Source organism: Zingiber officinale, chromosome 10B, assembly GCF_018446385.1.
Source record: "Zingiber officinale cultivar Zhangliang chromosome 10B, Zo_v1.1, whole genome shotgun sequence".
Lineage (NCBI taxonomy): Eukaryota > Viridiplantae > Streptophyta > Magnoliopsida > Zingiberales > Zingiberaceae > Zingiber > Zingiber officinale.
In genome coordinates this window covers 4609794-4637649 of record NC_056005.1, presented here as the reverse complement: position 1 = coordinate 4637649, position 27856 = coordinate 4609794, and the positions used below count along the sequence as shown (strand labels likewise).

General features: G+C 38.3%; 4 protein-coding genes across 5 annotated transcripts; all 4 read right to left on the bottom strand.

Annotated features, from left to right (window-relative positions):
- Positions 1 to 5965: 5965 nt before the first annotated feature.
- LOC122029563 (PLAT domain-containing protein 3-like) lies at positions 5966 to 6944 on the bottom strand. Its single transcript, XM_042588604.1, has 2 exons — positions 6737 to 6944; positions 5966 to 6640 (listed from the first exon to the last, which is right to left on the bottom strand). The coding sequence occupies exons 1-2, from the start codon at positions 6839 to 6841 to the stop codon at positions 6161 to 6163; spliced, it is 585 nt and encodes a 194-aa protein (XP_042444538.1). The 5' UTR covers positions 6842 to 6944; the 3' UTR covers positions 5966 to 6160.
- A 443-nt stretch (positions 6945 to 7387) lies between these two features.
- On the bottom strand, positions 7388 to 14255 carry LOC122029551. Of its 2 annotated transcripts, XR_006125090.1 has the most exons (5): positions 13903 to 14255; positions 13674 to 13800; positions 8600 to 8762; positions 8041 to 8366; positions 7388 to 7937 (listed from the first exon to the last, which is right to left on the bottom strand). XR_006125090.1 is itself a non-coding variant. In XM_042588585.1 (4 exons), exons 1-4 carry the CDS (start codon positions 14152 to 14154, stop codon positions 8144 to 8146), a joined length of 765 nt encoding a protein of 254 aa, XP_042444519.1. In that variant the 5' UTR covers positions 14155 to 14255; the 3' UTR covers positions 7961 to 8143. The 2 variants fall into 2 exon arrangements, 1 of the variants encoding a protein (XP_042444519.1); XM_042588585.1 differs by lacking the exon at positions 7388 to 7937 and having other exon boundaries at positions 7961 to 8366.
- Positions 14256 to 17424: 3169 nt separating this feature from the next.
- LOC122029603 (probable trehalose-phosphate phosphatase 6) lies at positions 17425 to 19657 on the bottom strand. Its single transcript, XM_042588666.1, has 11 exons — positions 19326 to 19657; positions 19104 to 19244; positions 18935 to 19006; positions 18769 to 18864; positions 18624 to 18680; positions 18447 to 18548; positions 18251 to 18328; positions 18076 to 18145; positions 17913 to 17983; positions 17736 to 17828; positions 17425 to 17620 (listed from the first exon to the last, which is right to left on the bottom strand). The coding sequence occupies exons 1-11, from the start codon at positions 19560 to 19562 to the stop codon at positions 17552 to 17554; spliced, it is 1086 nt and encodes a 361-aa protein (XP_042444600.1). The 5' UTR covers positions 19563 to 19657; the 3' UTR covers positions 17425 to 17551.
- A 2547-nt stretch (positions 19658 to 22204) lies between these two features.
- LOC122030043 (protein FAR1-RELATED SEQUENCE 5-like) lies at positions 22205 to 24529 on the bottom strand. The gene is made up of 3 exons (XM_042589191.1): positions 22566 to 24529; positions 22416 to 22478; positions 22205 to 22325 (listed from the first exon to the last, which is right to left on the bottom strand). Exons 1-3 carry the CDS (start codon positions 24318 to 24320, stop codon positions 22248 to 22250), a joined length of 1896 nt encoding a protein of 631 aa, XP_042445125.1. The 5' UTR covers positions 24321 to 24529; the 3' UTR covers positions 22205 to 22247.
- Between the last annotated feature and the right edge of the window lie 3327 nt (positions 24530 to 27856).

The window sequence follows — 27856 nt, the reverse complement described above, 5'->3', positions numbered from 1 at the left end:
AAGGTCAATTAATTTTCCCTTCTTCATTCTAACGGTTGCAGATAAAATTTTAGTGATATATAATTTTAAAACTTATTCTTTCTGAAACAACATTTGTTATAATTGATATTTTGTTTTTAAAATGTCTTGATCAACCGACTGATATACATAAATAATCGGTATTTAAAAAAATCTAAATTGGGACTCAACTCTATGATGTTGACTAAATTAATTAATTTTATATAGATTCAGTTTATTTGATTTTTTTTATTGACAAAGATGGATGAGTTTTGGTAAAAAAAAAAAAAGTTTGATTTTGATTTATTAAGTTCGATTGGTTAGATTTTAAAATCTATTATTTAGCTCTAATTTTAGATAGATGTTCTCAGGAAAACATTATATCCGTGACCAACCTAAAATGAAATGAACCATAAATGTGACCAACCTAAAATGAAATGAACCATAAATATTACTAATGGACATTTTTATTTACATAGGTTGAGTTTAAAATCTTGATTAGTATTGTCCGTGTCTTCAGTAACTTGTATGAATTTTGAATATGTTTATGTTCTCTTAAGAATACATTAAAATGTTTTGAGATGTACAAGAAATTTTACATTTGGCGATGCGTCGCCAAATGTAAAAAAAACGCGTCGTTAAACATTTGGCGACCCCAAAATGCGTCGCCAATTGCTCGTATGCAAATGTCAATTTGTTATTCGGCGATGCATCAAGGAACACGTCGCTAAAGGTGTAGACATTTGACGACATTTCTCGCACGCGTCGCTAAAGGGTATTAAACATTTGGCGACGTTTACCTTGCGTTGCGAAATGTATTTTTGATTCAATTTTTTTGAAATTATTATAATCATTTGGTAACACAAAAATGTGTCGCAAAGGTATTAGACATTTTGTGACACCCTTCACGTATCCACAATTTGTCTATTTTTTATTTATTTTAATTTTTATGATACTATGAAAACGTCGCCAAAATGTGTCATAAATATATCAAATAAAATAATTACAAACAATCAAATTTAATAGAAGTGCAATTTGCTATTCACAAGTCGAATGTTTTTCAAATAGTTAAATAACTAATAAAATAACATCCAAAAACATAATTAGTTAATCACTGATTAAAAAATATTTCAAAATGAAACACTACATATGTGTTGTCAGATACCAATGATGTGACGTAAGAGATCATGTGAAAAAGCTTGTTGGTGAATACTGGAAAGAGAAATCGGGAATGACACGTTGAAGTTGTTATAATAATGCATCAAATCTTTGTTGTTGCTTACCTACCGTCTTTTGCTACTCGCCTTCATTGAAGGAGATTATTGATCTTATTGCATACTTTTGGTTAGGGGTGCAAATGAGCCGAGTCACTCGCGAGCGGCTCGGTCAAAGGTCGACTCGCGAGTAAAACCCCTCCCCTTAAAGTGCTAAATAATAAAATGATCTAAATGTCCCTCTTACCCATGTGTCTTCATCTCCATATCACTGTATCAAACTGCACAACCACTTGCCCAAACCCTCAAGATGGTGTGGTGATTAAGACCATGGGCGGATGTAAGGGGTGGCAGGCTTGGGCTGTAGCCCAAGCCTGACTTGGCCCATTTTCTATTAAGTAGCACAGTAATAAAAAATTATTATGCCCAATGTACAAAATAAATACCCTATAATAATGACATTTATCAAAATAACTAAATACATATCAAATTAGACCCTTTATTCATTATTAATCTATTAATAATTCATTTAATCTATTAATAATGAGTTAACATAAAACCGTTCTCCTTCTCTTTTACCCTTGCACCGAACTTGTTTCTCAGCACGGGTTTATTTTTCCCACACCGCCGCATTCTCCTTTGATCTCCTCTTTTCCCCCTTCGATCTCCTCTTTTCCCATACGTGGCACCTCTTTCTCTGTTCTTCACATAAAGCCACATTTCTTTCTCACACTGCAAGTCGTAAGCCGCCGCTCGCACACGATCTGCTATGTTTTCTAACAACGAGACGAAGCCGCCATTCATCTTCTAGGTTTGTGTATGTCCTAATCCTCTAATGTTTCTTCCTCTTTGTCTAATTATTAGGATAAGAGTTCCATGATAGAATTCTTGTTTTTCCATATCTTATTTCTTTTTTATTTTTGTCTAGTATTAAGAATGGTAATATGATATGTATTTGAGTAGTAGTATTATACAGAAAAATTATGCAAACATTAGAGGGCCATTAAACGAACCTTCAGAAATTCTACCCAAACCTATAAATATCAAATTACCTACATATAATGAATAATGATCAAGGACAATTCCTTATAGCTATTGTTTCTCATGTAGATAATGGATACTCTAAAATTAAGCTTGTTTCACTTAGAAATTCAAATGAAATTGTCAAATTGACACTGTGAGTTTCGAAGTTTTTTCATTATTCTCATCTGACTTAGGAATTAGGACATCACTTTTAAATTAATAAGCGTGGTTAGAGATTGTTTCTATATATGTGGGTAATACAAATCTATAGATTATATTTAATTATTTATTCATAATTAGATGAATATTTATAGAATTTAGAATTAATGGTGTATGACTATTTAGTATTTACAGAAACATCAAATTTTTTTGGCTGAAGCTTCATTCTTCTTAAAATTGTATTAGTTATTTTTAGTTTTATTTGAGATTATGTAACTATTAATAATATAATTGGTTTGCTTAATGGGGATTATTTTTACAAATTGAAAATAGAAAATTATCAACCTGAAAAGGGGAAAAACTTTATTATTTTTTTTTTTAAAAAAAAATACCAATTTGAAGGTCCCTCAATTCCTAATGATGTCCTCCCCAGTAGCCATATCTTCTGAATTCATAGAGTTTTCACCTTCTAATCATGTGACAGAACTATATGTTTCTATTGAACGTGATTCGGAAAAGAGGAAACAAATATGTGAATATCCAATAAATGAACGAGACCAGGTTCGAAGAGAATACCTAAATGTTGGACCATATCAACCGAAATTTTTGACATATCAACGAACACAATTTGGTAAGCAGACACGTAGATTCCAAGAACATTGGTATAATAAATTTCGGTGGTTGGAATACTCTTCGTCAACAGATAAGGCATATTACTTTTATTGCTTTTATTTTCTTACCAATCCTACTCAACCAAATCTTTCATCATTGGCCATCAATGGATTTAACAGTTGGAAGAGGGTATGTAATGGAGATAAATGTGCATTTCTCACTCATGTTGGTACCTCATCTTCATCACATCATAATACATCTTTGAAAAAGATCGAAAGTTTAATGAAACCATCTCAACATATTGACAAAATAATACTTGCTGTATCAAGTGAGGAAGTTCAGAAAAATCCTCTGTATCTTAAAACCACAATTACAAGTGTTCGGTGACTTGCACTTCAAAGTTGTTCTTTCAAGTGGCATAACGAATCATCTAAGTCATTGAATCGAGGGATTTTTCTTGAAATGTTGGATGCTTTTGGACGGCTTAATAAAGAAGTTGGGGATGTATTGAGTAGTGCTGCGAGAAATAATGCATACACTTCTCCAGAAGTACAAAAAAAGATTTTGAATATTATGGCTAATAGAGTATAATAGAGAATTTAAAGTGAAATTGGGGATGCAAACTTTTGTATTCTTGTTGATGAAGCACATAATGAATCTAAACGTGAGCAAATAGCTCTTATCTTGAGGTTTGTGAATATCAACGGGATTCTGACAAAACGATTTTTTGAAATCAAAAGTGTTAATGATGTTACCTCATTAACTCTCAAAAACACAGTTAGTGATATTCTTGTTCATTACAACCTTCAAGCTTAGAACATGAGAGGCCAAGAGTACAATGATGCTAGTAATATGCGGGGTGCTTGGAATGGACTACAAGTTTTATTTCTCAAAAATTGTCCATATGCATATTACGCACATTGTTTTGCACACAGATTACAATTAACATTAGTATCAGCAGCTAAGAATGTCCAAGATATTTGGGATTTCTTCTCTCATTTGGATAACGTTGTTAATATGGTGACGTCTTCTCCTAAGAGTATTTGTGAGTTGCAAATTACTCAAAGAAGAGAAATAGAGCATTTGCTAGAAATTGGAGAACGTAATTCGGGACGTGAGGCTAATCAAATTGGTAACTTGTAATGAGCGGGGGCAACTCGTTGGAGTTCTCATTATGACTCCGTAAAGAGCTTGATAGATATGTATAGTGCCACTTGTAGGTGCTTGAGCATCTAAGTAAACATAGTCCAAATATAAGTTCTCAGGTCGAAGTTGGTGGTATATATAAAAATATAACAAGCTTCGAATTTGTATTTGTCTTGCATTTCATGCGTAGGATTTTGGTCACCACTGATATTTTGTGTTAAGCCCTCCAGAAGAAAACTTAAGATATTTTGATTGCAATGAGATTTGTCTTTAGTACAAAAAATTATCATTCAAGCATTGGGGGAAGATGACTGGGAAGAATTTCTATAGGAAATGACTACATTTTGCTCAAAACATGATGTTTACATACTTGACTTCGACAATTCATATAGGGTTGGTCGTTCCTGTGGGTGAGAGTATTCTACAGTTGAGCATCATTATCATTTTGATATCTTCAACAAAACAATAGAATTTCTTCTGATGGAGTTAAATAAATAGAAGATTTAATGAGACATCAGTAAAACTCCTTTCTCTTAGCTTAGCATTGGACCCTAAAAATTCATTTGAATCATTCAACATGGATGACATTTGCAAGCTTGCAGAGAAGTTTTATCCTCAGGATTTTACAAAACAAGATATTTATTCCTTGAGAATTGAGTTGCAACATTATTAGAGTGATGTGATTTCTGAACTTTGATTTCAAGTATCCACTCTTTCTGAATTATGTCAAGAGTTGGTTGCAAGTAGAAGGTCATAGAATTATATTATGTTGACATGACTGATTTATCTTGTGTTGACACTACCCATATCTATTGTTAAAGTTGAAAGAGCTTTTCAGCCATGAAATATGTCAAAACTGTAATTCGTAACAAGATGGAGGATGATTTTCTTACTGATTGTATGACCATTTATATTGAGCGAGAATTTTTAATGAATATAAATGTAAATTCTATTATTGATGAATATTACGTTATAAAACATCATTAGACACCGTTTAAATAAGTAAGATTGAATTATTACTTTTGATATATTCTATTAATTTTATTCCTATATTTGACTTTTTAAAAATTTTAGTCGCTTCTCTAGTCAATTCTGGACTCCAACACTCAGTCCTTGTAGACTAAATTCACTTTCTCTCTCTCAATCATTATCTATTTTGATTTGCCAAATACCATTACAAGATTTGTAATTAAATAAATATCAATAATTATCACTCTATCACTGATGAGCTAGTCATATACGAGAATTTTAGGATAAACGACACTAGAGATTCACATTATTCACTGTTCCTAGCATAGTATGTGAGTTTCACTTACTGGTTTTGCTTAATTGACAAGTCGATCTATTTTGTGTGTGTGTTTTTAAATATGCAGCTCCGAGAACTCATTTGAGAGTAGCCAATTTTACGTCCGATAAGGAATACTATGAGTCCCCGAAATAATGGTATGTGAATGTTGATTTACTCATTTGTAGAATGTGTTACTATGCATCTTTCTATAGTAAATAGAGTAAGATTGCAAATTCTGGTATATGTCTATTAGATTTCTGTGTCTGAGATTGAAGGATGTTTAAGATAATATTAATATTGATTGTGATGTTAAGTTCTATTCTTAATTTAAATAAATTTGGTTGATAATTAAATGGCAAAATTATTTTCGCTGGAAAAGAAATTTTATTCCTATATTTGGCTTTTTAGTTAAAATTCAACGTGTCCTAAAATGTCTTCCTCTATACTTGATCACTACACTAATCGATCATTACACTAATAGTTAGTAGTCAAACGGACAGAGGTTAATTATTTTGCCCACTTAAAATTAGCACACACAACACCGTCCGTTTTATTCTCGTAACCGAAACTTTAGTAGACGACGATACGATACGAAACATCAAAACAAAAGAGCCGATACGATGGTTCAATCTCCCTGGAAGCAGGACAAGACGGGCGATCACAAGGTCGACAAAAGGGACCAGTCAAGCGGTGGATCCGGATCCGGATCTGGATCCATTCATCACTGCCCATGCGACACGTGCCTCCCCTTTCCAGACGCGATGGCGATATCGTCGTGGCATAGATCGCGGGTGGCGTCGAGGCGGTACGGACTGGCGTCGAGGGCGAGCCACTGCTCGACGGTGAAGACCCGCTGGCTGCATCCCATGTGGGGGCCGGTGGTGGTGACCTCGACGTACTTGCAGTACCAGCCGTGGCCGCTGCCGGAGCCGTCGGAGGTGAGGTTCATCCAGCAGGGCGGCCAGGAGGAGATGCAGGGGCCGCGGCCGCTGAAGACGTCGAGGTTGCCGCGCTCGAAGTAGTCGTGGCCGGGGCCCATAAGGCCGCCCCACGACTCCAGGTCTTCGATCAGCACGCCGTAACCGTCTGCGCCGGCGATCGCCAGGCTGATGACCGAGTCCGTGCCGCCCTTCCAGATCGACCCCGTCCGGACGTAGATAGTGTACACGCACTTGTAGTCGTCGTTGCTATCGCGCACGACCTGTCCGATCATTTGCCCCAGAGACAAAGTACGTGAAACTCAACCAGATCTGGAAAAAGATGTAGGATGGTGATAGTGTGATGGAAGAGCACTTACTTTATGAAGGAAGGAAGGGGTGATGGAGGTGACAACGGTGATCAAACAGCAGAGGCAAAGAAGGATGACGAGGGAAGAACTGCGGATTCCGCTGCTGCTCGCCATGGTTGCCCTGTCTCTTCTTGTGGACTGGGAGTGGATTAGGATTATTGAGGGGAGGCAGTATATTAAGAACTGTGATTTATCCCAGTTGGGAAGGCCCTTTAATGAATTAGGAAGGGGGCACTGAATGATTTTATATTTAACCACTTCAATTTTTAGTACTTTCCTCCTACTACTACTACTATTATTATTATTATTATTATTATTATTATTATTATTATAGCATTTTATTGAAATACCTCTATAGTTTCAATGTTAACAATGGAAAGATAAGTCAACAACTAGAAAATGTATATGAAAAAGAGAAAGGAGATAATGGGTAATATAAATGATACTAATAAGACTTCAAAAAAGAATAAAAATTATCAAAATGCAGTCCGTTTTATTTTTCCACAAAATTCTTATTTTTATATACAAATTTATTAATTTTTGAATCATAATTAATTCTTAAGCAGCCTATTCCCTCCTCAGTGTGTGTAATATATATACACAGAAGTAGTCATTGTTGTTTGAAACATTTCAATTTGAAATGTAGGGTGAAAATAATGATTGTAGGTGATTTAGAACAAAAATTTTTATTCCACTCTCACATTCTCCCTTTTAAGCAGGATGGAACAACTGCAATGGGACTGATGTGGATACAATTAAGGTGAGTGACATTGTCATTCCTAACCATACTTTACCTTTAACAAAACCACAATTTATCCCTCCTTGTATGGCCAAGAACGAGGCGAGTAGAAATAGACGGCGAGAGAATAAGACGACGCAGAGAGGGTAAGAGAGCTTGTCCAAATGTCAATGCTGATTAGAAGTCATCAACTGACTTTCTTTATAGAAACCTTAACATGGCCTGCACTTCCCAATGAAGACCAATTTTTACTATAACCTCCGAAATGCCATGATTCATCATCGTGGGGTTGTCCTTGTAGCATCATTCATCCTGGCTGAAGAGTGGAGACTGGAGAGTCTAGTAACCTTCTTGTCAGGTATTACTATTACTGACTTCAAGAGGCATCCAGGATAACCATCGCTGGAAGTTCTTTAGTACGCCTGTATGTGCTAGCAAAGAATTACTTGCTTGGATCCCTAAAGTTGCTTACTGAAGATGAATAAAGAGAGGCGTTAGCAACAAATAACCCTAGTTTAACGAATTCACTCTTTAACATGTTTAATTTTTGTAGTAGAGCCAGTAATAGCTACACCTGAGTAAAGATCAAAACTCTGCATTGCGATGCAGAGTCCAATGAGCTGCATTGGGATGAAGGAAAGCAAGCGGTTACAAATCTAACAGCCACCTATCATCCTCTAATCATATTGCTGCCTCAGTTGCATCTCTGTCTCGCTCTTCCAAGTAGCGTGGCTTGATTGCCCCTTCATCCTCTTCATCTTCTCCTTGTCCTTAACGACTGATCCCTTCTTTTTGTCTGACTCATTTGTATGCTCGGCAGGAGCACGATCTCCGCACAGCGGACACACCATACCACGAGCGTGAGAGTATGTTTTAGGAACTCCACACTGTAAACATACCCTGAAAAAGAAAGAGCATACTATTAGGCAGGTAGCAAAAGAACCTCTTTTTATAGTTCATCAAACAAAATAAGATTCACAAATGAGCAAGCACTATAGTATAGTTCATTACACAACCTTCAGCTAATTCTGAATGTTAAAATCATGCAGTTGCATCATACAGTTAACTTTATATCCAAAAAAGTCATGAGCTAGATTCTCTACTTGCAATTGACTTGTAAAACGAAAAAGTACCTTAACAATTCTGCAGCATCTTTCGGATCAGGATTTGTTGCAGAAACTATTCTCTTGTTAGCAGGAACTATTCCAGGAGTTGATGAGGGAAAACTTCCTTCTATATCATTTCTTACTCGGTCACGAATCCCCACTAGCTGAGCTTTGGCCTCAACAACAGCTCCTGGAATGTCAAATTTGGGTAGATGCAAATAGAGAAACAGATGGAGTTAAAGGTAAAAGAAAGAAAAAAAAATAATGGAGTATGAAAATGTACAATCGAATTGAAGTATTGAGCACACATCTATAATACTATATTTTGTCTCCATGTCAAACACTCATCCATGGTAAGATATTTAATCTGATCCTTCAGGGGACTACAAAAGTACCTCATTAGTTAAATCTGAATTCTCAAGTGACTAAAAAGTAACTTTATTAAACTAACTTTTTATACACTGGATTCATCTTTCAGATGCTGAACAATCCAAAATATAGAGAGTTGATAGCTTTTTTGGTAAGAGTAATTATTTACAAAGATTGTATGTAGATGGCCAAATTGGGTACTTCAAACAGAATATTGGCACTTATATCAGCTCAGAGGTTTGAATCTTATTTCTCTGTGTGCACTGTCAGAATAGAAGAGTAAGAATTTTTGCAAGGTACGGACATAAATTGTTGGTGCTTCTGGAGAGGGCCACAGTGATGTTTCAACAAGACGAGCAATACATCCATAGATCAAGAATGTACGGAAGTACAACTGTACAGAAGTCACTTTTTAAATAGGTGACACTTGCTGGCTAAGGAATCTTTAAAGGCAAGACATGACAAAAGCAATATATGTTACTGATATATAAAAAAGAAACGTAAATTCTGGTTTAGAATCACTAAACGACTGTAACAAAGATGCATGCAAATGTATGGAAGTGTGAGTTTCGAAATTGTCCAAAAAAAGAGAGTTTACAGATAACACGAACACATTAAATTTATTGTCACATTAATCATGGAAAGCTAAAAATTCTTCACAACAGTATTTACTCTATGATGCTTTAATCATACACTTCACATTAAATCAAAATCCAGAAAACACTAGCATCCATTAAGAAGTCTTCTACAAGATAAGAATGATGGAATGGCAATGGGGTAAGGCAGGGAAACATAAATACAACAAACAAAATAAATAAATGTTAACAAGAGGTTAAAAATGGGTTAAAGTTTTGGCCCATCCCCATGTCACCATGTTTTGAGATTATATTTCTCATCGTATTCTAATCCTATTTGTGTTGAGGTGAGACAGGTCAAATTGTCATTCCTACTGTAAGTCCAACATAGCTAACAAGATATAGATTGCATACTTCTTTGTGGCCTGAGTTTGTCCAACATACTTGAGCTATCTACTACACCAATAAGACAAATATCTCAATTATATAGGATTTTTGTTACATAGATCTTGTCGTCTGATTAACAAGATTAATGCTATGTTTACTCCAAAGCACGGATGAGGAAGGGAAAGAAATTTATAGTAGAAAATTATCCTCGGAGGAAGAGAAGAGAAAGAGTGAAGAAAACCCTTCCTTTGCATGCTTGTTTATCTTGATAGAGGAAGGTGGATTCATGCAATGTAATTTTGTAAATAAAAAAAGGTACATGCGTCAATTTTTTTAGGTACATAGTGTAATTTTGTGAGTTAAAAAGGATACGTGCGTCATTTTTTTGGTATATGACGTCATTTTGTAAATAAAAAGGGGTACATACGTTATTTTTTTTCCATCCGCTCCGTCCGATTTTGAGGTGATCAATTTTGGCTCCAAAATCATCCGTTGATGGATTGCGTTTCTTTTCCGCCTGAAAATTTTAATGAAGTAAACAGCGGAAACTTTTCCACTGCGGAAATTTTTCCTTAGTTTTGGTTTCCGCTCTCCCAAGTAAACTGACATTCATTCTCACAAGGTTATGACATTGATTTAATTGATTGTTAGGGCCTAGTGAAGCCTTCAAAAATTCTCATTTTGACATGAATCTGACATTGGAAGTTTTATATTTGGGCATGGATCTGAAGTTGGAAGTTTTGTATTTGAGATACCTTGTAAGGGAAAAATATATTGATTAAGCCATCTTGGTTGAGATGAGTTTTTTATGCCCATTAATAATTTCTGGGAGAAAAAATAGGGCTCAAAATTCAAAGACAATTAAACTGTACACAATCTCTAGTCTAGAAAACTAGTAGATTTGTCTAGATGAAATCTAGTGTGTTTCAAATTAATTATTAATCAAGCCCAAATTTACTATGCTTAAATTAATTATTAACGTTGATGTAGGCTGATCCGGTGGTAAGGACAGGGGACCTCGTTGGCGGAAGGTCAATGACACGTGGAGGTCAAAGGTCAAGAGATTCAACCCTGAGACCCAACCAACCGGACTGAGAGGGCCAACAGGCCGGGAATCCCCCGAGCCGAATGAAAGACAACCCGACTAGGGGTCGGGTTTCCGATGCTCAAGGTAAAAAGGTTTCAGGGCCGAGCGGGCTGTCCGTTCGGCCGGGGCACAAGGCAACAAAGACAGGCGGGAGCAATCTCATCCGAGCATACGACCGGGAGTCCTCCCAGTCGGACCGATACCTACAACCGGGGCAGAAGTGATATGCCTGCCGAGCGGCCGAACCGCTCGGCCCTGGAACAGACAGGAGGCGCAAGAGGACAAAGGAGACAGGGGATAACATCATCCTCGAGACATCTGCCGCCGACAGGCAGCAGGGTTGGCGGCCGAGCCGTACACAAGATCATACGGTGGAAGCTTCCACCGTCACATCCGGGATATGCTCGGACGATTGAGGAATGGCGTCAGGGGTACTTTTCTGACATGGGCTCGTTAAGGTATGTTTGGGGAAGTGTGCACGCATCGAGAAGCGTGTCTGCGCCTCCCCGAGGTCCTATATAAGGACCCCCAGACGTCGACGAAGGTATGCGCAATCCTCACTGTAGCCACAGTTACGCTGCCTCTCTCATTTCTCGTTGCCTGACTTGAGAGTCGGAGGGCCGTCGTCGGGAAACCCCTCCCGACTCGGCTTCTTTGCAGGTCCATCGGAGACATTCATCGCCAGCCAGAGACAGCGGAGCGTGTCACGTCCCCAGCGTCCGTCGACTCAGTGCTAGGACAGGATCATAGGCAATGACAGATCAAATAGAGGTAAAAAAAATTAAAATATGGCAATAGCAGAAGGAACAAAAAACAACTAAAAAGATATAAAAAGGATGAGAATATAGAGAGAAACAAGATGAAAAAAAGAAAAAGAAATATAAGTTGAAAATGTTTGATAGGATAAGGAGATTCAATAACAAAATAAAGGATGAAAAGATGAAAATATGGGATACAACAATGAAGAAAGAAGTGACATGAAAAGAAATGCAATCACAACAGAATGGAGAAAGAAGAGAACGATAGAATTTATAGTTATCCTTGATCTTGATATAAATTGAACATGACATATTTGTTATGGCATGCACAAAAGGGTAGGTTTTAAAATCCAAATATTAATTTTACATAGTTGGGCATACAAAATTTGAATATGGCACAAACTTAAATTTGAATTGTCAACCAAGAATGAATTGAACTGTGTGAGAAACTTATTTTTTAAGGTATAGCATGCCAATATAAATTTGTCTGAAGTATCCTTTGATATTTAGGCAATCCCATGTGAAATTGTCTCTTTAAACAAGATGAGAATATAGAGAGAAACAAGATGAAAAAAGAAAAAGAAATACTATATGAAAATGTTTGCCAGGATAAAGAGATTCAATAGCAAAATAAAGGATGAAAAGATGAAAATATGGGATGCAACAATGAAGAATGCTGTGACATGAAAAGAAATGCAATCACAACAGAATGGAGAAAGAAGAGAACGGAAGAATTTATAGTTATCCTTGATCTTGATATAATTGAACATAACTGTGTGAGAAACTTAATTTTTTAAGGTATAGCATGGCAATATAAATTTGTCTGAAGTATCCTTTGATATTCAGGTAATCCCGTGTGAAATTGTCTCTTTAATATGAGGCTTTAGATTAAGAAGTGAGTCTTTGATAGCATGTCAAAATGTTGTTACAAGCTCTAATTCTATAATATTACCAATTATAATTTGAGGGTTCCCACATGTTCTATAGTTAATTGCAACATATCATGATTGATGTTTTCTTAAGTCTATCATGCAGTTTCTTACATGCTTGTGAAATTGGAAAATATTTGATATTTCTTTTGAAGTTCTCCAATGAACATCTATTCATTAGCCGCTTCATAATGCTTCCTAGATGTTCAGCTACAACAGAGGGTCTCCTTAAGATAGCCACCCTCACTTGGATGTGATCACTATAACTGCAGTCTCCTATTGGACTGGATACCAGCTTGGGGATGTTTAAGGGGATAAGGAGGGCCAAGATTTCATGCCTTAGGTGTCTTCACCAACCTAAAAATACCTTAGGAATTTAGATGGCTTTGAAATCATAAGTACTTACTCAAATGATAGATAGGATGTCTCATACCTATTCTTGATTAAATGGCTTAGATTTTGAAGCGGTTCACAAAATTCAAAAGAACAACTAAGAGGTTTAGGAGTTTAGCATAGGTAAGCTTTCTAGCAAATGATCCATTGATACAATGAAGAGCATATATTATAATAACAAAGATTGTTAGAAGATTAAAAGATAGTTTTCCTCATTGATCATATAATCCATAGATGTTAGGGATAACATTAATTAAAATAAGGTAACCCATCAAAAAATATCATAAATGATGACTCATTTAACTAAAAGGAAGTATACTCACATTTCCTGCCCACAATTGAGCACGAGATCAACACAACGTTTGAAGATAGTTAAGATTATGATCTAGATATATCACAAAGGCCACCAAGTAAGCTCACTTAAACTGATCACAATTGAGAAACATTTTGCAAAGTAGGATCGTATAGGTAACAACAATATAAAGCTAAATGAAATGTGGGCACTGAATCGACTATCTCCAAAGGAAAAGAGAAAGAGGAAGCATCAAGTATCTACTAAGAAAATAGATGATTGAAAAATTCTAACGTTCTGGGAACACCCACCAGCAGGCAGATCCTTTTTGTCCCTCCCTGACCTACTCCTAGCCTTCCGATCGAGCACTCCAAGCGCCTCGCGAGTCTCCTCGGGAGCAGCCGCACAATTATTAAGGAACTCCGGAGGTCCCGTGATCTCCAAAATTCCAAGAAAACACGAAAGACAAGATTTTCACAACCTCGGATCAGCAACTAAAATGCAGGGCCAAAGTGTAACGATGAGAACGAAGTGATTTACCTCGTTGAATGCATCTAGCGCAGAAGGGAGGAAGGAATCGGCGGGCAGATTGAGCGCTTCGTCGAGTGGCCTCTTCTTCACTTTCCCCCGCTTGGAACGTTCCCTTAGGGTTTCTTCACCGCTGTCGCCCTCTCCTTCGTGGTCCTCTTCTCGCTCGACTCCGTCGTCTCCGAGTGAAGAAGAAGCAGGAGAGGTCGTTAGGTCACCCTCTTGTTCATCCGACGAGTAGCCCTGCAGCAGTGTCAGGCTCATCGCCGTTGCCCTTGTCTTCTCCACTTCGCTTGTGCAGCAAGACGGCGTAGCTGGTTCCAAACCGTTTTATCCAAATTATCGTCCTGGGATTTCCACGACATGATGACTCAGCCCTGTTATTACGTAATATTAATATTAATATTAATATTTAAAAAAAAACATAAAATGATAAAACTTAATTTCCTGTTATGCTTCTGTCGATCGAAGCCCATACCAATCATTTTAAATAAAAGGGCCGAAGCCACGCAGACATAATGGGCTTCTGGACCAAGAAATTGACGTAAACAATTATAAGGGTCCATTGATGAGCCACGCTCATTTTACACAAGTCGTCAGTAGGTAATTAATTATTTTTTTAAGCTACATCAATCTTACCGATTAATTTTGAAGATAATCAGTCAGTGGTCCAATAATTCGAGAAAATGCCCCTTACTTTGTTATTATATATTAAGGAATTATCAAATAAGGATAACTATATTGTTTTTTATTTAATCAAACTGAGTCGGATGAAAGCTCACGAGCATTCAATGTTGGGCACCAACCATATGATACATGTCCACATCACCAACTTGGTTCCTCCATTTTTGCTATAACAAAAAAATTAACAATTTTGTAAAAGTAGACAGCAACATGATCTCTGTCTTCATCGCAAGCTAAGAAGTTGGAAGTCAGGATATTAATGATATCTTCTTCCCTCTTTTGTTTTCTCTGGTCAACCAAATCTATTGTAAAAGCTGAGGTCTTCCAGTAAAAAGCCTAGCTTCTAGTGCTGACTTGCATCAGAGAAGTAATCAGCGCTTCCAAACAGAACCACCTGCCATTTTTTTGGCCATGACTGCAGCAACAAGATGCACAGTCCTCCACGAGAGGGGCTACAGCCCGTGGCATTGTAGCACCCCAGCTAATCAATCACGTTACATGGCAGTTCCTATTCCTCCACAGCTGCAGCACAACGCAAGAGGCCATCCCTGCTACATGCCAAGGCCCCTCCCCTGACAAAGAATATAGAAGTCAGGAACTAAGAAGAGCCCATTGTCATTAACCGCTCTAGCTAGCCTGGGGACCCCTGGAGCACCAGCCCGGAGCAACCCCCATACCATGCACCCCCTGCAACGTACGTACGTACGTATGACGATAATTTACGCAATCCGAGTTTAATTAGTTGTTGATCCATCGACGTGCATTAACTAACCGCCATGTGTGCACATTAAATGATGTAAAGTCCCCTTGTCTTTGTTGCTCATATTTCAAAGGGGACTGACTTCTTGGATTCGACTTTATGCGACCATCGACTCCACTGTTCCAAAACCGGTATTAATTCTTTCCTGTTTTCTATGGGCTCATGTCGTTTGCTTTTCGGTTACTGTCCCGGTATCAGAGATTCTTGTTGCATTTTTGGGAATTATTTACTTAACTTAGACACCAATAATGTGCTCAACACAGTGATCAGCCTCTTTCCACGCAGTAAAAGGTGGAGGAGAGCTCTGTAATATAATTGGCATGAAGGCTGAGCAAAGGCATGCATGCGAGATGAAGTGGAATCCAACCATATAGATTCCTCGATCGAGGATATTCTATCACATAAACGTATATAAAAAACAAGCAGGAGACACTAATAATTCTGAGATTCCAAACTTGTTGAGATCCAACGTGGCCATGTTAAAAACGTTCTCGAGTACTAAGAACCATAGTTTAATCTAGCAGATCATGCGTGCACTAGCTAGTTGAGGCTAGCACTGAGCTGTTCTTGCAAAACCAGCTCTCTTTATCTTGCTCAACATTTAAGTCTCATTTTTTATGACCCATGAATATTCATTTGGCCATAATTGTGGAACCTACACACGCAGTTGCATCAATTCCATTTTCCTAACAGTTACGTTGTCCTTCATCAGGTTGATGTGACTTGGTAATGGGTGAAAGAGGATGGCGATGGGACTATTTTTATCCCCTATACTACTCTACTCCTCTCCTTCACCCATCGACTTCAAATCATAAGATGCCATACCTTCTATGGCATCAGGCAACCATCACCAATAATTTAAGTTTCTCTCTAGGGCCCTTGGCCACTGTTTTAGCATCTGCCACCAAAAGCATGCATCCCGCTAAACTTGGCATGAGAAGGCAACTCTGACAGCTTCTTCTCTTACAGATCTATCTTACAAGTCTTCTCTTCTCCAGCACAAGATTTTTTCTTTTTCTTTTTCAAACTGAAATGTCGTTAGATTTCACTCAAGGGACACATGTGGATAAACATAGGTCAATTAAGATGTTAAGTTGGTAGGCGTTTTCTTTTCTGCTACTAATTGTTAACTTGAAGCTGATCTAGCGCCGCTGTGTTGTAGTTTACTCCTAAAAGAACGGTACATTATTGCTTACATTCAACAAATTAAGATGAAACTTATGAGGAAACGAAGAACGATGCAGGTAGAAATGGGTCGATCAAAAGGATAATGCATGATTGGGAGCCATGACCTGAAGGAGAAGCAGATGTGGAACTTCTCAATCATGGATGTGAGAAAGAAAGGAAAGCTGAAGGACCACCTGAAAACCACAGGAAGCACAAATTATTAGCTGCCACACCTTTTTTAACCTTCCATGAATAATTCAGAACGTGGATCTCTGTTTCACTCATGTTCAGAATCCTTCCAACTCTAGTTCCATAGATTTAGATCACGAAAAAGAATATGTCAGCATCAGCAACTTATATGCAGCCAAGCTAGTGCAAATTCTGAAAAATGTGATGATTGATGGTGTGTGACATGGAAGAATCAATCACTTAGTTTGCAGTTTACATGCCCTGGTTTCTTGAGAACTTTAATAGCCTTATGACTTTAAAGGTCGCACGTCAGCAATATTTATTTAGTTTGTTAATTTCTGCTGGGAACCATGTCCGAGTGATGTATATGAACTGATGCAACTTAATAAAGGAAAAGAACTAATCCCAGGTTGTTGATTGAGATAAGGTTAGCTTAACGAGGAATATGGAACACACTCAAGAATGAAGTATATATATTATTCACAAAAGCATTACAAAATCTACTTAGTTGGGACCATGAGCTGCATTAGATTGAGGAAATATGGCAGCAGAATAAAGTCATGTCCTCATACATCATCACTTGCCAATTAGGAAGTTGCTAATGCTAATTAAAGATCTTTGTTTACCCAAGTTTTGACATGTGATTGAGAAAACATATCATCAATCAGGCATCAAAGTCGAAGAATATCCCACAGCCAGAATAATTAAGCATTTCTTTGCAGAGAAATCAATCGTTATTCCTTCTTTCTTGAATGCCCATTATTTACAAGGTTCTACCTCTTTAAGAGGAGTGCTCAGTTTCCCGAGTGATTACACAGACAGTAATTCAATCTCATAAGCTTTCATAGGCGTCTTCTAATCCTAATTACAAAAACGAGCCTTCATCGACGCGCGCTTCCACTCGACGAGCCGCACCAAGAAGTCCTTAACCTGCACAAACACATCAAGCTCAGTGCCAAAAACGATTGGGCACATCATTGTTGTTATCAAGTGGTCCCATCAAAGAACGTAGGAGAGAGGAGCATTCATGACCATGAACACTTGCCTCAGATGGTTCTTGGAGGGAATAAGTGGCATCTGTCTCCTTGGGGAACTTTGAAACCAGGATTCCAAAACCTTGCCCTCTGTCCTTCAAAACCTATTAGATGATATGTTAATGTTTACACCACTAGCTATTTAATTTAGCTTGCAAACTAGCTAGCACGACTTATATGAAGCTCGCCTTGAATGCATCTTCATCGGTGCGATCATCGCCGATGTAAACTGGCATTACATTCTTGCGGTCGGCGTATCCTGTGAGGGAAAAGAAGATTTTGTTTGGATGTCAATGAATGAACCAAAAATGATGGATGTGTTGTGATGTTAACGCATGCTTGTGAGCATACCAAGTGATTCCAATAAGAACTCTAATGCCTTCCCCTTGTCCCACTTAATAGTGGGACGAATCTCTAGCACCTACAGTTGAGGCCACCAATAAATCATGTCACAATCATATAATAGCCAGACGGTAACGTGCAATGCTCCCTTGGCCAGTGAAAGATACACAGAACAATATCGCACCTTTCTTCCTTGAGTGAGCCGCAGTTTGGGGTAGTCCTTCAACACAGACCTCACTTGCTCGAATAATGCACTCCATCCCTGACAAATAGATCGGAAGAATAAAATGGCAGAATTTGATAAAGCAACAACGATTTGTGTTCGTCCCGTTCTTGCATAAGGTAGGATGTCGATGTCAAATTTGATGCAAAAATCCAACCTTTTCATCCACGCATCTGAAGTGGACAGATACGCAGAACTTGTTGTTCTCCACCCTGGCGCCGGCAGTGGACTTGGTTCTCTCCAGCAATGCTCTGTATATCTGAGGAAGCGCGCGGTGGCGTATTAGTCGACAGGAATGGTAGATTCATGAGGAGAATAGAGAAGAGAGACGAACCGCATCTATCATTGGGAGGAATTCGCATGCTGGTTGAAAGAGGACGGGCTTGGTAGCCTGAACCACCCAAAATGAGAGGTGAGGATAAGCACCAAAGCAGAAAGTTATGAGAGGAATGTGAGAGTTTGATGTGCAATTCACTTACCCTGGACTTGGTGTGGCTGGCCTTTGCGGGGCCTTTGATGTCCATGCCGTGGCTGCCAGCATAGTATAGTCCGCTAAGCTTCACGAAGTTAATCACCTGAACGGCGTTGTTGTAAGTTAACGGAGTCAGTTAAGAAACAGTAGCCAGATTGGCAGTCGAAATGTACCTTGTCGAGGCGTCGCCCGCTAACGATGGCAGTGGGGAAGTACATAGCAACGTTCTTGACTGCTTCTCTCATCTGATAGCCGAAAAAAAAAAACAGAATCAATATCGCTCGAATCCTTGCATAAGGATGAAACATGGGAAGAGGAGAAGAAGAAGGACAAAGAGCTGACCGCCGTCGACATGAAGGCGGAGTCAGGATCGTCAACGATGGGCGAGAGCGTCCCGTCGTAATCCAAAAACATGACGATCCGCTTCCCTTTGGAGTCTCTCACGATCTGCTCGAACATGCTTAACGCCGAGGGATGCCGCATCTACCAAAACAGAGTTAGCGGCGAACGGGACGCAGGGATGTGATGAAGAGGAAGCCCGAAGGAGAACCTGACACCACTCACCACCCACTCTGACTGCTCGTCGTCGACGTCGGTTTCCTCGGGAGGCGCCAAGGCGACGGCCGCCTTGGCGTGAGTAGGGGAAGAGGCCTTCATGGACTCCATCCACGACTTGATCACGCAATCGCCGAGCTCGATTTGCGAGAGGTACTTCACCCGGCTTCCGGCGAGGGGTGTCGGGTACGGGAACATGGGGGTGGCCGCCACGGCCTCCGCCGGCATGACATTCTGCTTCGTCATGGATCGACGAGACGGAGTCGCAGCGGTGATCGTGAAAGCTCAGGAAAGACTGAAGCTTCCGATCTCCCTCCGGATAAAAATCGGATTTTTGTGGGGTGCGGAGCACGGGGTGGAGGTGACGACGGTGGGAAGGCGAAGATTTATAGGAGGAGACGGAGGGTGGAGTCGAGGAGGAGGGCCCGGAGCAGAGCAAGCTCGAGGGAGGGGTCCGTCCTAGTAGACTCCCACTGCACGTGCGACATCGTTGGTCCCACATGGCGTGTACACGTGTTGGCTTCCGGAAAACCCCTCCTCATTTGTTCCGAGAACGGATCTTCTGCGCCCGCGTCTCCTGCGCCCTCTGCGCCCGTCGCTACACGACAAACAAAAAAACACGTGCTTAGCGCAAAAAAAAAAAAAAAAAGAGTAATAATATTTGCCTCGACAATTCGCCGCTTGCCGCGACAACGCACTGATCGGTCTGTAGACCGATCAGGAGGCAACCTGATCGGTCTACAGACCGATCAGTAAAAGGGAGCTGAACTCACTTGTTAATGGCTTTCAGAATATATGTCAATAAGCCACTTATAGATTTTCTGCATTCTGCAAAATTCTATGTAGATAATACCCAAAGTCCAAAGACATATGAAATATATCATTGAAATTCCATCTTCACCTTCTTTTTCAGTTGATAGTATTTTCCTGCATTTATCAAGGTTATTCATATTGATACTCATCACTGTTCCATGATACGTAGATACTAGAACTTAAGCATAATTTGAAGTCAATCTCCAAGTCATTACATGGAATCCTGTTCTACTAAACATGACATTACTGATGTATATCGTATGCTCCCAAATCAGTGCTGCTAAATGCCCCCAAGGCACATTAACTGGTCAGGTTTGGTATCTTATTTTGGGACTCTAAAGAGCATTATCATAAAGTGAGCCTGGATCCTGTAGTGTTTGCAGATCAAATGATGCAGTTTATGAACAATGACAAGAGTTTGTCAGCTGAAAGCCTCCTAATTATTCAAAGTATAGCTCAGAAACAATTTAGGCATGTTCCTATATTCAGGCATGTTCCTATATTTTTAAGAGTATTTCCTATATTTCACGAGAAAGCCATTACTGATCGGTCTGTAGACCGATCAGGTTTCCTCCTGATCGGTCTACAGACCGATCAGTGCGTTGTCGCGGCAAGTTGTCGCGGCGAATTGTCGCGGCAAATATCATTACTCAAAAAAAAAAAAAGCCCAATTTTTTTTTTCGAACTCACCGAGAATTACTGATCGGTCTGTAGACCGATCAGGAGCAACGCATTGGATCGGTCTGTTGACCGATCCAGTGGTACTATGGATATCTGATCGGTCTGTTGACCGATCCAGTGATACTATGGTTATCTGATCGGTCACCAGACCGATCAGTAACCAATCAGTAACTCACTGTGAGAATTACTGATCGGTCTGTAGACCGATCAGGAGAGTTGCTCGGGAGAAAGGATAGGGGATCGGTCTGTGGACCGATCCACCTATAGCTTGATCGGTCCACAGACCGATCAGAACCCTCATGGACCGATTCTGATCAGTCCAAAAAGGATGTGGATCGGTCTGCTGACCGATCCACAATAATGTCTGTAGTTGTCTTTATTGTCTTTATAATGCTTGAGGGTGAATGCTCGAGTTAGGAACTAATATGTGTTAACTTTGACCCCGAGGCTAGATAGGAGTCGTTAGATGAGTGATATAAGAGTTGTTTTCTCCCTTATACAGATATCATCGAGGAATTGATCAACAATGGACATCAGCTAGATGTAATAAGCTTTGCTCATGAAGCTGGTTTGCAGGAGAAGTTCCCTCTAGTTCAATTGCTAAAATCCTTCCAATATGGATCACAGATAGCAACTTCAACTGCAGAAGACAGCAACAACAGTGGGCAAACTGTAGTATGTCAACTCATTCTGGATTTCATTTTTCTATAAAGCTTTAACTTATTGAAAATGCATAAAGTAAATACTAATAGTTCTGTAATACTCAAGTATTGCTAGCATTTGTTACAGAATACCACAATCCGCTAGCATTTGTTACAGAATACAACAAGCCGCTAGCATTTGTTACAGAATATCACAAGCCGCTAGCATTTGTTACAGAATACCACAAATGTATTCAAGAATACCACAAATGTATTCGGCCCGCTATCAAATGTATTCAAGAATACAGAATGTACTCAAGTTTCTGAGCTATTTAGCTCAAGAGGTACCATGTTTTTCCTTTTGATGCCCGTGATGTCCGCCTGTATCTAGAATATGCCCACATGTAAACATCATGTCACCTATAAACTTGATATGTGAATATTGGTAATAAAAAATGAGACTCACCGTGGTGTGGAGCTGATGTACCAGGATACTCAAAGAGTGGATATCCAGAAGATGGATAACCAGCTAGGGGATATCCCGAAGGTGGATAACCAATTGGAGGATATCCGAAAGGTGGATGTCCTGGAGGAAAAAATCTGGCAGGCGGTATCCAACAGGTGGTATCCAGCGAGTGGTATCCAGTAGGTGGATAAATATAACTATGTGAGAAGTAGAGAGTAGGCAAAGCAATAATAAGCAGATTAGGCAAGACAATAATACTCATGATGTATTGTAATAAACACATAATGTAAATGTCAAACTATCATAATAAAATATGATAGCAGGCGGTATTCATCTTACTTGTTCTTCGTTTAATCTGTTGTCCAAAGCTGAGATAGCAGTCTGAAATTTTGAAGTTGAGGAAGTCACCTGATAATAATCACTAACAAAGTTAGTCTAGATAGTTGTCTGAATTTATTAATAAATATTTAATTTTGGAATGTTAAAAAATAAGTAAACCTGAGATAGTTGTGTTGGCAAAAGTGGTGGAAATTGATCTTCTATATTAGGATCTTCTATACCCTATTAAAAAAATAAAATTATTTAATTCTATATGCTTTTTAAATGTAACATCAAACAAAAAAAATCTAATATTAGTAAGAATAAAACCTGAACAATTGTTGAAGTTTGGTTAGTTTTGCTTGCCCCTTTCTTTTTTCTAGAAATTTGTTCTATGCCTCTTTTCAACCTCTTGCCTGAAACTATTTTCTTCTTAGGTTTAATTCCTTTGACTGTAAGATTGTTTTCTTCGTCAATTTGATAGTCTGTTTCATTCAAATTCCTTGTTGTGTCATCTAGAGATTGAACCAACTGACTAGCTTCTTGGCTAAGATTTGATTGATGCACAATTGATTCATTAACTTGTAATTTTTCATCAACCATCTTACATAAGCTCAACATAACATTTTTAACAACCATGTGGGTGTCATCCCTTTCTGCTGCTTTGGTAACCAATTGAACAGATAACCCACACAAATCTCTATATCGCATATTGTGAAGAATTTTTTGATCCAAACTATCTTTGTTCACAATTGTATCATTACCTTCAAAGTATCCACCTTTTGCATTTCTTGTCCATCTTTTCAAAATATACTCATTTGGGATCTTCATAATATTTTTCATAGAAAATATTCTCAAAATATGAGAACATAAAATCCCAGCAAATTCATATTTTCTACAACTACAACTGCACTGAATTTTTTCAGAAGATGAATAGAGTGTAACTATATGATGGTGTTTCTTTTTGTGCGAAGTAACTTTGTATGTTGCATGTGATCCAACAATCTCACAAATTTCTACAATAGAATCATGAGATTTATACCATTCTTTTTCAAAACACTTGAATGCCTCAGGAGTATAAGTATAACTAGCATGTTTTAATATTTCAACCGGATACAATAAACATGGAACACTTGAATTGGATCTAAAATCTGCTTTTAACTCTTCATATCGACGATCCTGAAGCAATCTTTCGAAGTGATTGAAAAACTCTAAAAACTTATGCTGATAAGTGACATACCTTTTCAAAATGCTATTCATGCTCTCACTTCTTTGGGTTGTAGTCATATCCGCACAAAATATTTGTCTTCCATATACTAACGCCCATTTTTCCTTTATGCTAAACAAACGTCTCAACCAATCATTATCTTCAAGTGCATACTTAGTCAACATCAAGTTCCAAGTAGAAAGAAAGTCTTCCTCTTCATCAAAATCATATATACAAGAGGCAAAATCTTTAGCAAACTCTTTGAATTGAGAAAAAACTCCACTCAAATGTATTGCGGCATTTTGATAAATGTGCCAAATGCATAAACGATGATGTGTTTCAGGCCATCTGGAAGCTAAAGCCTTTGCCATTGCAGCATCTTGATCTGTAAGAATAGTTGTTGGTTTTTTCTCAGACATAGCTTTAGTGAAGGTATCAAACAACCATTCAAATGACAAAGTAGTTTCATCATATAATAAAGCTGCACCAAAAATTATGGATTGCTTATGATGATTAACACCTACGAACAATGCAATTGGACGACCTTCATTGTTCTTCCTATAGGTTGTGTCAAAACAAACAACATCTCCAAAATTGCCATAATCAGCTCTCATCTTAGCATCAGACCAAAAAATGTTTGTGATCAAATCATCTTCATCAACTTGAATAGCATTAAAAAAATTTGGATCATCACATTGCATTTTCTGCAAATATTCTAGAACACCTCCTGTATCCCCCACTCTCATATTTCTTGTTCTTTTAGATCGCAAGTAGTTCTTATAGTCTTCAGGAATAAACCCTAAATTCTCCCTCCCACCTGCTTGTCTCATCATAAGATCATGAGATGCTTTTGGGGGGATTCCCACCTCACTTGCCATCTCAATTTGTATCGCTGCAGAAGAAGATATGTTCCTATGACATCTGTAGAGATGTGTTTTGTTTGGGCTTGAAAGATAATGATTATGCTCTTTAATGAAGTTCACCACACAAAACTTGTCATTATTTCGACAACTAATCCTCAGTTTAGCATCACAACCAAATCTTGTCTCAGCACGACTTTGCTTCACATAAATATCTCGTTTGTCCTTTCCCCTCACTACAACAAAACGTCCTGTCAATTAATCTGCCCGAATTATCATTATGGGTTCTTGTCCTTCGTATGCCAAATCCAACTTGTTTAGCATATTTCAAATAAAAGTCATACGCTTCCTCTTCTGTTTGAAATTTCATACCAATTTTTGGCACCAATTCATCTGTGCTTAATGGGGGGGAAATCTCTATATCATCTTCATTGCCTTTAAAATTAATCAATTAATGCAAACAAATCAATTAACAATGCACATAGTTAATCAAATTATGTAAAAATCGAAGTATATAAAGTTCAATATAACGCACTATGACTCTTATTACCTTCATCAGCCTTTTTTTCTACATTAACTTCATAATCAAGCCTTGGTTTGCTTCAGAATACTCTTCAATTGACTCATCAAAATTCAGCCTACGACTACTCGTAGATTCGCCCTCCATGATAATAACTTTAAACCTGAAAAAAGTGCGCCACAATAAAAGATTAATATATAAATTTAAGTACATTGTCAAAATCTAGCAACATCATTGTCAGAATTCAGCTCCTACCTAAAATTTTATAGTATTACCTAAATGTTTGTCTAGCTCTTACCAACAATAGTGACAGATAATTTTTGAAGATAGTATGACAAGTTATTATCTAGTTAAGACATTTCTTTTTAAATCTAAGAAACAAGATAGAAAACAGTTGTACATGGAAACATGGCGTCAAATTAATAGATGAACATATACAGAAGTAACATAACACAACAAAATGCAGGTTTTTGAATTAATAGGTTGCAGTTTGCATGAGCAAGTAAGATAAACAGAGAAATATTGAGGTTTCCTACTCCAACATAAGGATCAAGCATGTCCTGAGATACAAAACCAATATCTAGGATTTTAGTAACATGGTTGAGCAATAGATTGCACAGGGCATTGTTGTAGATGCAGCTTGATCTAATAAAAATTAAGAAATGCACAAATAAATATGCTATCCCTCGTAAAATCATATGTTAATAATGATTCATTATGATACAATCTTGACTGTTTTGTTACCTCCTGGCGAAGAGGAGGAGACACTTCGACGGGCGAAGAGGGCACGCGGGCGCAGGGGGCACAGAGGGAATCGGCGGGGAGCTAGGGATCGCGAGGTAAGCACGTGAAGAAGAAGCGGAGAAGGAGGAGGGTTGGCGTCGGCTGGAGAAGCGAAGAGGAGCTCTGCGTCGTCGGCTGGAGAAGAAGCGGAGAGGAGAAGAGGGCTTTTTCGGCGGGAGAAGAGGGCTTCTTTTTTTTTGCGCTAAGCACGTGTTTTTTTTGTCGTGTAGCGACGGGCGCAGAGGGCGCAGGGGACGCGGGCGCAGAAGATCCGTTCTCCATTTGTTCCACCCCGAACAGCTGATTCGGATGATGATCAGTCGCTTACATGTTATTTATATATATTTTTTATTATTTCCATGTCTTCTTGTTAGTATCTTGGTCAAGTACTCATTATCAGTGTCATTAGTACTAACAATGATCTATATTGCTTAACGACACTTGTTTATCAATGCAACATGTTCTGACTTCTGTCATACCAAATTGGTAAGAAAGAACTAAAAAAAACTAAAGACTTTAGAGTTCAGGCACTCATGTGCTTGGCACTCACTTTGGGCTTCATTATCCATCTTTTTTTCTGGTAAAATCCTTCCTCTGCCAATGATTATTGATGTCTAAATAATAACTAAGAGTGCCTGAATATAGAGAGAAAAAGAGTAGAGGAAATATTAAATATTTTTTAATATTTAATGTAGTAGAAAAATAAGGTCAACAAGTAAATTTTTTGCTCAACAATTTTTTTATTCATCCACAAACTTTGGAACCTATTAAGGTTTTATTCTGTCCTCCAAATCTCCATTCTTCACTTTCATAGTTTCATTCATGCAGACAAAGATCAATTTGAGAAGCTAATGTGGCTGACCAAACCAAGAAGGTTGGTCGAACAAATTCGTTGAGCCGAGTGATCCGAGCAAGGTGGTTGGGCTGAGTGGTCCAAACAAATCCGATCAATTTTACATTCCACATCGATCTCTCTACGCTGGAAAATGTTTGGTCCTGGTCCTCCAATGATAGAGTTTCACGTGGTCGCAAGCTTAGCTCAGACTGTTGAGAACAACATGAACTTATTAGGATAAGGTCGTGCCTACTACAATCCAAATTGATTTAAATCATGTCGAGCTCAACACAAGATCGACTTGATGAGTCGTATTCAATCTTTACCGTATATTAACCGGCGATTATAATTAATTAATTAATAAAATCGCATTCAAATTAAATTAATACTGTTTTAACTTTCGGCAAAAATGTCATTTTGCAGGCTGCCATCAGCCTCCAATCTAATTGACCGTCACATCACGTTTCATCATTTTAGAAGTGAATTTTAGAGGAGTTGGATAGTTTTTTATTCGGGGCTAAAAACTTAAACAAGTCTGTCGTTATTCATTCCAAATGGAATAATAGAATTAAACGGAACGAAAACTTTCATTCCCTCAAAGAACGAGGTGCACTTGCTACCAACTTTTTTTAAGAATGATCTGTGCCATCGTTATCATAATGTCTCCTCGAGTTCTTTATGTCGCCTTACGAAGGAACCGCGAGCACCATGCAGTTTCCGTTTGAGATTCGCGACGCCTCCTTGCATGTGCTCCTGCGGATCCGCCTCCTCCTCGACGCTGTCTCACACTTTTCGACGGAGTATTGGCGGCTTGCGTTGGACTCGACAGCCTTATGCTGTGCCGCCGGTACAGTGGAACCACCTGTATTGAAAAGTGTACATTAATGCCCACGATTATAGTATTTTTTTTTGATTTATTTTGGTATTTGGTGAAAAAATTTTAGGGATTCAATCGTTAATTTTTTATACTGACTATAAAATTAAAAAAAAATGATGATGGGATATCCAACAAATGGAAAAACACATTGGCCGGTAAAGATTTAAAGCGAATACTAAAAGAAAAATATTTATATTGTAAACTTTAGCAGCATTCATAGTATATAAAATAATGGGATTCATCGTCACAGGATACTCATCTCTGCGATCTCTAAGCCATCGTTGGAGGTTTTATGGTCCTACCACATAATTAGCTTTAGTTCCCCAATTTATTTCTCTCCCCACAAAAAGAAAAGGAGTTAATAAAAAGAAACAATCAATTCCTTTGGAGGAATCTAATTGGAGATATCAATCCACATCTCCATTGGTCCTCTTGTCTGGACTCCGGTTGGGTTTGATTAGTAAGTACATGAGATAATAATTATAATAGTCAGATCAAAATTTGATAGAGAATTTCATTATCTCGGTGAGCTCCGGCCC